This window comes from Penaeus japonicus, unplaced genomic scaffold, assembly GCF_977035675.1.
Source record: "Penaeus japonicus unplaced genomic scaffold, GWHDUDI00000001_assembly GWHDUDI00000027, whole genome shotgun sequence".
Lineage (NCBI taxonomy): Eukaryota > Metazoa > Arthropoda > Malacostraca > Decapoda > Penaeidae > Penaeus > Penaeus japonicus.
In genome coordinates this window covers 32417955-32427954 of record NW_028234429.1, presented here as the reverse complement: position 1 = coordinate 32427954, position 10000 = coordinate 32417955, and the positions used below count along the sequence as shown (strand labels likewise).

General features: G+C 40.3%; 1 protein-coding gene across 3 annotated transcripts in view; it reads left to right on the top strand.

Moving 5' to 3' along the window:
- The window catches only part of LOC122266302 (limbic system-associated membrane protein), a 158222-nt gene that overhangs the window by 144609 nt on the left and 3613 nt on the right, over positions 1-10000 (top strand). For 2 of the 3 annotated variants that reach the window (XM_086552878.1, XM_086552877.1), the window contains exons 4-6: positions 2769-2948; positions 5194-5328; positions 8958-9091. In XM_086552878.1, the coding sequence (XP_086409004.1) occupies positions 2769-2948; positions 5194-5328; positions 8958-9091 (449 nt within the window). The remainder of the gene's footprint in view (positions 1-2768; positions 2949-5193; positions 5329-8957; positions 9092-10000) is intronic. The other variant, XM_086552879.1, reaches the window with a different exon arrangement.

Genomic DNA, 10000 nt, shown 5'->3' with positions numbered 1-10000 from the left:
GTTCATGAAATTGGTAGAAAATCTAATTTAGTATATAACCTTTTTTATCTATTATTTTGTTGGTGTACCTTATTTTACCATGTAATGAAAGTTGGATATCTTTTTAAAATTGCAGTGTAAGTATTTAGTCTTATATTATTCATTCTGGCAAGAATATAAATATTTCCGTATTTTTTACCCAACTTTTCTCCTTCAGTAACTCAAAATAAGGGATGCTACAAAGTACTTTTTTCGGACCATAGTACCATTTTTTTTTTCTTTTTTTTTTACATGAAGTTTCTGAAGAGTCTTGACTACATGACGTTGGACTTTTTAAGATGTCTTCAAAAAATATCTTCGAAATTAACCTTGGTTATTAGAATGATATACAAATTAAACATTCCTCCATGCAAATAGCACTAAAAATGTGTATCTACGTTTTTTTTTTCTTCATGCAATTGAAAAGAATCTGATTAATTAGCAGTAGCTGTTTATAATTCAAATGTTACATGTAATATCTAATTAAAAAATATATGTTGGAATCACTTCCTGCAACTATTCACCAGAGGAGTTGCGTTATTCATACATAAAACAAGAACTGTTCAGCATGTGTTCCTCACACTTAAGAATAACCCAGACCTACATAAGTAGATATCAGTGTAGACCAATATAAACCATATAATACTGACCATTAAGATAACAACCCACATAGATTCAAGAAACCCTTTTAACACAAGTCAAACCATAATGTATTCTGGCTCATATTAACCGTAGCGAGGCACCATGCAACATGCAGCATGCTCAATATGCAAATCATATTGAGATATATCAATCCAACCAGCTGTGTCTGAGACCAATGCTATTCTCCTTTACACACATATTCCCTGGACTCAACAGAAGGTACTGATCACATCCTTCGTACGTGTTTACTTTGTACATATCTATTTTTTTACTTCACGTTTTACAACATATCATCTTTAATCTAATCTAATCATTTATTTGAATTTTTTCTTTCTTTGTATATATATATATATATATATATATATATATATATATATATATATATATATATATATATATATATATAATGTCTGAGATTATATGCACCCCTTTTAGGCAATAAGAGGTAGACGAAGAGTATGGTTTGAAGTGCTGGAGAGAAAAAAAAAAGTGATTTCAAATGAAATTACGTTTTTGACATTTCTGAGATTAAAAAAGAGAGGAAGAAATATATACTTTGATAAAAACGGATAAATCTATCGGGCCGATCTTAAAGAGAAATGTCAACAGCCAACAGAAATCAACAATTTAGATTAAATTCAATCATACTCTTCGAATCGTATTCAATGCCTCCCTACTCGCGCCCCCCCTCCCCTCCCCCTCCCCCTTTACAAGCTGTACCTTGAGCAACCGACCCACGAAGAGGTGTCGCCCTTGAGGTATTCTGTGCACAATTAACATGCCCTCGAGCCCTATCGCACCTGGTGCTTCAGACCGTGTATTAGGCTTGTTGTATGCCTTTGAGGAACAAGAACTAACACAGAGCCTGTTTTGTATGTTTGAATTTCATCTCGTCTTTTTACTCTCTCTCTCTCTCTCTCTCTCTCTTGTCTCATTCGTATGTTTCATTTTTTTATTATATTTGTTTTCTTACTTGCACATAAGAGGGATTTTTTTTTGTTTTGTTTTCTAGGGTCTTTTTATGATTTTATTTTTCCATCGTTTTATATATATATATTTTGTAATTAATATTTTGATAACTTGATATCCTTTTTAAAGATATTATTCATCACGACGCGGAGTAGAGAATAATAAAGCTTTAATTAGATCAGAGGGTAATTATCTCTCTTTCTTTATTCCTCTCTTCCCTGCTTTTAATTAAGCATTAGATTAGCCATTGATCCGAGTGACTCTAAGTGTCTGGCTGAATGGCAAGTTAAATACCGACTGACTGATGTGATTCCAGGCGACTGAAGCCATTCCAGCACTTCAGTCGAATGCATTGCAAGCTGTTCTATTGTCTGAGTGACTTACAGAGTAGACAGTCATTTCTTTCGCTTTGTTGTGCTTCGCATGGAGACCAAATGTTTTACATTTATGATGCAACATTACAATATTCTCGGCATGGTTTGTCAGTTCTCATTAAGTATTTCACGTTTTTTTTATATATATATTATTATTATTATGTATTTGCGCTTTGTACATACTGTTTTTTTTATCAATTTACTACTTTAGTTAGGCGTTAGTTTATACTAAGTATGGCGTTGTTATGTTTTCACTTTTATCTTCATAGCTAAAGGAAATTTTAATGTCATCTTTTTTTTTTTTTTTTTTTTGTGCGAAATATCTTCATTTTAAAGCTTAAAACCTTGTGTCTAAAATTTCCAGAAAATGAAAGTAAAAAAAAGAAAAAAAGAATGTAAACCATCGTAGAAGTTAATTGGATGAGCGCTGAGAATAGAAAAAAAATTTAAATGTTTTGACTTCCACAAATTTCCTCTCTTCGTTTATTTCCCTTTTAATAATTTCAGTGTAGCTTTTACACTTTTTATTTTTTATTTTCGTAGAATAAAAATAGAAAAAAAGAAAATCACGATAAAAAAGTTCAGTATTCTCTCTCTTTTTTTTATATATAAACATTAGTTTGAATAACCATAATTTTTTTATAAAAAAAAAAAAAAAAAATCTTACAAATCAGAAACAGACCAAAACCTTACTTACACCGACCGTGACCTACCCTGACCTGCAATTGCAAAAACGAAAAACCTTACGACTCTGACCTCGCCCAGGCCTTCCTCCTTCTTCAGGTGTCATGGATCCGCCGCTGGGACTGGCACATCCTCACCACAGGAATCTACACGTACACGAAGGATATGAGATTCCGAGTCCTACATCCCGAGGGCTCCGATGACTGGACGTTGCAGCTCAAGTACGTCGAGACGAAGGACAACGGGACCTACGAGTGTCAGGTGAGTGCCAAGTGGGAGATTAAGGGAGGGCGTGAGATAGCAAGAGAGAGATAGAGAGGGAGAAAGGAAGAGTGTGAGAGAGCGAGAGAAGAGACCTACGAGTGTCAGGTGAGTGCCAAGTAGGAGATTAAGGGAGATAAAGAGAGCGAGGAGAAAGCAAGGGAGAGAAAGACTGCGTGTGTGAGAGAGGATAGAAAGAGAAAGCGAGGTGAGAGAGAGAGAGAGAGAAAGAGAGAGAGAGAGAGAGAGAGAGAGAGAGAGAGAGAGAGAGAGAGAGAGAGAGAGAGAGAGAGAGAGAGAGAGGGAGAGAGAGGAGAGAGAGAGAGAGAGAGAGGAGATAGAGAGAGAGAGAGAGAGAGAGAGAGAGAGAGAGAGAGGGAGAGAGAAGAGAGGGAGAGAGGGAGAGGGAGAGAGAGAGTAAGAGAGTAAGAGAGAGAGAGAGAGAGAGAGAGAGAGAGAGAGAGAGAGAGAGAGAGAGAGAGAGAGAGAGAGAGAGAGAGAGAGAGAGCGTATGCAAGAGAGGAGAGAAAGAGAGAGCGAGAGGGGGCGGAAGAGCGTTCGTGTAGGGGTGTCTCATAGGAGGAGAGTGGAAGGTTGCGGAGAATGTCAGACGAGTTTCTCAGTTGGTAACGGATTACGCCGAGGGGTTAAGACCTGATGTATGTACATAGATATCCCCGGCACATGTACACACCGACGGGGCATTTATAGACAGACGCACACACATATACATACACATACATACAGTTGAATACACGCGAAGTTACATGGAAGATACATATCAACAAACTCTCCTACATTCACAAACACCCACACCCACCCACCCATCCACCCACGCACCCACACAAACACACACCCACACGCACAATCACACACACCTACACCAACCCCCCCACACACACCAACACACCCACCGACACACCCACACCCACACACAAACCTTCCTCTTCCATATTCAGATACACACAGACGCGTACGCACACACGCACCCACACAAATACACATAACCATACATCTACACATTCGAATACATTCACGTGGATGTTCGGGAATCTCCTGTTAACTGGCTCTCGGGTCCGTAGCCTGGGAATGGTTAGTATTAAAGGCTTGGTGCTGATCTAGATGGGGGAAGTGAGAGATGAGAGGGAAGAGAGAGAGAGGAGAGAAGAGAGAGAGAGAGAGAAGAGAAGGGAGAGAGAGGGAAGAGAAGGGAAGAGAGAGAGAAGAGAGGGGAGAGAGAGAGAGAAGAGAAGGGAGAGAGAAAGAAGAAAAGGGAGAGAGAGGGAAGAGAATGGAGAGAGAGGGAAGAGAAGGGGGAGAGAGAGGGGAGAGAAGGGAGAGAGAGAGAGGAGAGAATGGAGAGAGAGGGAAGAGGGGGAGAGAGAGGGGAGAGAAGGGAGAGAGAGAGAGGAGAGAATGGAGAGAGAGGGAAGAGAAGGGAGAATGAGGGAAGGTAAGGGAGAGAGAGGGAAGGGAAGGGTGAGAGAGGGAAGAAAAGGGAGAGAGAGGGAAGAGAATGGAGAGAGAGGTAAGAGAAGGGAGAGAGAGGGAAGAGAAGGGAAGAGAGAGAGAAGAGAGGGGAGAGAGAGAGAAGAGAAGGGAGAGAGAAAGAAGAAAAGGGAGAGAGAGAGAAGAGAGGGGAGAGAGAGAGAAGAGAAGGGAGAGAGAGGGAAGAGAAGGGAGAGTGAGGGAAGGTAAGGGAGAGAGAGGGAAGGGAAGGGTGAGAGAGGGAAGAAAAGGGAGAGAGAGGGAAGAGAAGAGAGAGAGAGAGAAGAGAAGGGAGAGAGAGGGAAGAGAAGGAAGAGAGAGAGAAGAGAAGGGAAAGAGAGGGAATAGAAGGGAGAGAGAGGGAAGAGAAGAGAAGAGAGAGAGAGAAAGTATGAATAAGAGAGAAGATAGATGAGAGATGAGTGAAAGAGAGAGAGAGAGAGAGAGAGAGAGAGAGAGAGAGAGAGAGAGGAGAGAGAGAGAGAGAGAGAGAGAAAAAAAGAGAAAAAAGAAAGAGAGAGAGAGAGAGAGAGAGAGAGAGAGAGAGAGAGAGAGAGAGAGAGAGAGGAAGAGAGAGAGAGAGGAAGAGAGATAGAGAGAGAGAGAGAGACATAAAGAATATCACCATAAAACATCATAAGGCACCAAACCCCCCTATATTAAAAAAACCGCCTTTAAAAAAAAATACTCCATGTTCACACATCCATCCCAAAATCACACGTAATGTAACCAAGACATTCACAATCTCTCCCACCAGATGTACACAGGTACCGGCGTCCTCTCACAGTTCGTTAATCTGCACGTAAACAAACCACGTGCGCTTATACTGGGTCCCCAAGAGCTTCACGTGCAGGAGGGTGACACAATCACTCTCGTTTGCGTTATTCAACAGGTAAGTCGTGTAGAGCGAATTGCATGCAAAGAGACATAAGGGGAATTACGAAGCTTCTTTTGGAGATTCTTTTGTGAGAATTTTCTAGTGGGTTTTATTCAGTTGTTTCATTTCAATATGTTTAAAGTAAGTTGTGTTTAAGATTTCCAAGGTACTGTTGGTCATGTTGTCGTCTATTTGCTTTAGTAATTGGTAAAGAGTGAATGGATAATTAATCGATTAAACAAAAGAAGAATTGACAGGCAATTGTAAACTCAATCGTAAACATTCGTGGACAAACGTTTCAATCAACGTTGCTTTTTTGCTTATGATTTACGAAAATCATAGATCTAAAGGAATCTATAATCTTTACTTACTGAGGCAAAACGTCCAAAGCGAGTAAAACAATATCTAAATACTGGCGAGTTTGCTAAGGGTGAATGTCCAGTCAATCAGCTACTATAAGGCCTCGAGTGCTAGCCAATCAGCTGTCGTTCCGCCTCAAACGCTTGCGAACCAGCTGCTGTGACACCTCAAACGCTAGCCAATCAGCTGTCGTAACAGCTCAAACACTTGCCAATCAGCTGCTGTGGCACCTCAAACGCTAGCCAATCAGCTGCCGTAACGCTTCAAACGCCTACCAATCAGCTGCTGTGACAGTCAGCTGATATAACGTCTCCAACGGACAACATTTTAAATTCTAGACAGTCAGCTGTTGCAACATCTCAGTTGCAAGCCAATCACCTGCTGTCACGCCTCGGACTCTAAATAGTTAACGAGGTCGGCTGCAATAAAGCAAGAACCGCAGGGCATTCAGAGTAAAGGGTTTAGAGTCATTTGCTTATTATTACCCTCATGTATTAGACGAATTGCTCCGTGCAGTTTGGAATTCGAACAATGTACACGGGTGCTCGCACGGTAGAGGCATCTGCAGTGGAGTTGCCTGTATAGAGGCTGCGATACCAGTTACAGAAGGACAGTAACGGTACATATAAATACAGAGAACGAGCGATTTTGTGTTATTGAAGTACCACTGTTCTCTGTTATATCCAGCAGAACTCTATAAACACACAAGCACGACACATATACACAAACTAAACCATAACTCATTCGCTTCTGTACCTCTCCTGGCCACAATAAAAGCGGCAGTTATAATTCAGTGCTATGAAGAGATTAATACACACACATCTATATATTTTTTAGATCGTATCCACGGTGGATATCCCACGGCAATCCAGCTGGCTTCAGGTGGGTGTCCATTTCCAACCCCCAATGCCGTACCGCGAACGGATATTCTCCAGCATCTGCATATTTCGAATGAGCCAATTAGCGAGCGTTGCGCATTACATATTCATTAAGTCAATCGATTTGTACCCGCAGAACATTGGCTTGGCGTTTGTGCAATGTGCCGAGGGCTAATCTAAGGAATATCAGATTGCATACTCGGCTTTCTAGTGCAGCAATAACAGCGTCCGATTAGTGATTATGGTCTTGACTGGATAAAGAGTGCGTATGATACTCTTTTTAGTATCTGAATCTTACGTGGGAGTACTTGTACTGGTTAATTTTGCTGTTGCTTTTTTTATTCTTTTATTTTTTTTATCTTTTGCAAATTATGTAAATGTTGGTTTATTTTTTGTGTGTGCGTTTTATTGACGAGCGTATAGATTTTCTTTCATAATTTATTTGTTATTTTTTATTGATTGATTGGATTACGTGTTGTTGTTTTTTTTTGCCTATTTTCTCCCATAATATGACAGCCAATCAGCTAATCAAGTTATCAATGAATCAGTCATGACAAAACACACAAACACACACACACATATACATATGATACATTCCTTGCTCTTCCTCTCCCCTTCTACCACTTGGTACATGGAATCACCCTCGAACACATCTTATTCAATAACATTCTACTGTCATTCCCTTATTTTTCATTCCTTTGTCTCCCTCATTTCCAGCTATCTGTCTTAGTCAACTTTCTTCTTTGTTCTGCGTGTAATTATGATTCTTATGTCCAAATTCTTTAACGAGTCCACTCTTTACTGCACACACACACGCACAAGCACACACTTAAACATATAAGTTTATACACGGGGAAACGCACACTCGCACACGTACACATATATGCTTGCTTGTGCACACACACACACACACACACACACACACACACACACACACACACACGCACACACACACACACGAATAAACACTTGGCAGTTTGGTCCGAATACTATCGTTGTGTTTAAAAAAAAATAACTGTCACCGCCAACTTGTCGATGACATAAAATAATGGCCATCCCCAATCTATCACTTATCAAATAATTGTCATCGCCAACCCTTCAACTTGTCATCTGTCGCTGTCAACCTGTCAAGTGCAGTTTCGCCTCGACGCAACGAGACTGAGTAAAGACTTCCTCGATGCCGCTATTCTGTCTCCTTCACCCTCTTACGTTTCGCCCCCTTCTTCTTCTCCTCCTCTTTCTTCTACTTCTTCTTCTTCCCCTCCTCCTCTTTCTCCTCTCCTTTTTCTCTTCTCACTTCACATTCATCTCCTATTGTCTTCTCTCTTTTTCTCACTTCACATTCATTTCCTATTATCGTCTGTTTCCATCATTTCCATTCATATCCTGTTCTCTTCACTCATTTCCTCACTTCACATATACACTATTTCTTCCCCTCATTTTCCCACCTTCTCTATCTCTTCCTCTCTTCTCACATTTTCTCTTCAATTTCCCCTCCTTCTCTTCTCTCTCATCTCCCCCATCTCCTGTCACTCGTCTCCCATCATCTCCTCCCACTATTCATTCTCTTTTCAATTTCCTTGCCTTCTCTCCTCTCTCTCCTCCCCCATTACCTCCTCCCACTATTCATTTTCTCTTAAATTTCCTCTCCTTCTTTACTCTAGCATTTCCGATGTTGCCATATCCTCTATCTCCTCTTCCCTTCAATTTTCTCTTCAATGTCTTTTCTCCTCCTATCCTCTTCATCCCCCAATTCCTCTCTCTCTCTCTTCTTTCATTTCCTCCTAATTCCTATTTTTTCGCTTCACCCCTCTTCAATACCCTCTCTCCTTTCCGCCTCCTCTATCTACTCTCTCTCCTCTTTCACTACCTCCTCTCTTCATACATCTTCTCTTCCATATCGTCTCTTCTACTCTCTCTCATCTCCCATCTCCTCCTACTCCTTTTCTTTTTACCTCCCCCCCTCATCTCCACATTTTGTCACCCACCTCCTCCCCTCCTTCCTTTCCCACCCCACTCCCTCCTCAACAAATCCAAACAATCGCCCGAAAATACAATGATACAATCAAATACAATCATCAGTGTAAAAGATTGATATAGTGATACAATAAGATACAGTCATCGAAGTAAAATAGTAATATACAGTGATATAATGCACCCTCCAAAGTAAAAGGGAAGTATACAATAATACAATAAAATATAATCAACAACAACAACAAAAAGAAAAAACACACAACAAAACAATACAGTTAAAGTAAATATACACCAATCAAAGCAAAAAAACACAAAAATCTCAGCCAAACACAACAATCAAAGTAAAATCCAACAATAAAATAAAAACACAATCACCAAAAGCAAAACTCAACGCATCCATGCTGTTCTCTTCCCTTTCTTTCTCTCTCTCAGGGTCAGCCACCCTTTGTGTTCTGGTACCAAGAGGACAAGATGGTCAATTACGACGATACTCGACATTGCCTCAACGTCATCACCAAAGTCGAAGGTTCAAGGACTCATTCCAGACTCACCATTACCGATGCCAGGTATGGGGGTATGTGGGTATGGGGTATGTGGGTATGGGGTATTGGGTATGGGGTATGTGGGTATGGGGTATTGGGGTATGTGGGTATGGGGTATTGGGGTATGTGGGTATGTGGGTATGTGGGTATGGGGTATGTGGGTATGGGGTATGCGGGTATTGGTTTAAGGGTATCGAGTAGGAAGGAGGGAATAATGTGTCTTTTTAAGGGTTAGAGCTAAGGGTTGCAGTTTAAGGGTTATCCGGGAGGAAATGTGGCACAGTGTATCAGCTTAAGGTTACGGTTTTAGGGCAGAGGTGCGTCATCGATTTAAGGGTATCCAGTATAAATTGATTCGGCACATTTGAACCTGTATTAACGATATATAATTATGCCAAATCTTAGCCTTAAATAGATATAAAAAATACCAGAGGGACAAGACAGAAAAAAAGAAAAGAAACACGCATATATAATAGAATATAAGTAATCAACAACAATCATTAATCACAATAATAAAAAAGATGATAAAATATAATTCAAAGTACAATACAAACAATCAGAATAATTTCAATAATGACAAAAGTTGATCCTAACAAAGAAGAGTAACAGGGAGCAATATACTAAATTCAAAATAGACGTCTAACTGCCTTGACGATTTCTGACAACGTAACACTCCCTCCAACTCGGTAATTGTCTTGTGTGGATATCTACGGGTGAGCGGATGCTGTGAGTCTCCGGCGAGAGCAAGAAAAGGAATTGAGAGAAGGAAATGAACAGGTGGATACGCTGACGTAAGGAAGAATGATAAGGAAGAAGAAACAGAGATTGATAGTAAGATATAGGAATTAGAAGAAAAAGGATAAAAGGAGAAGAATTTTTTTTTTCTTTTTTTTTTAGGCAGGGGCGAGGTGCAGGTGGGCATAGGAGTAAGAG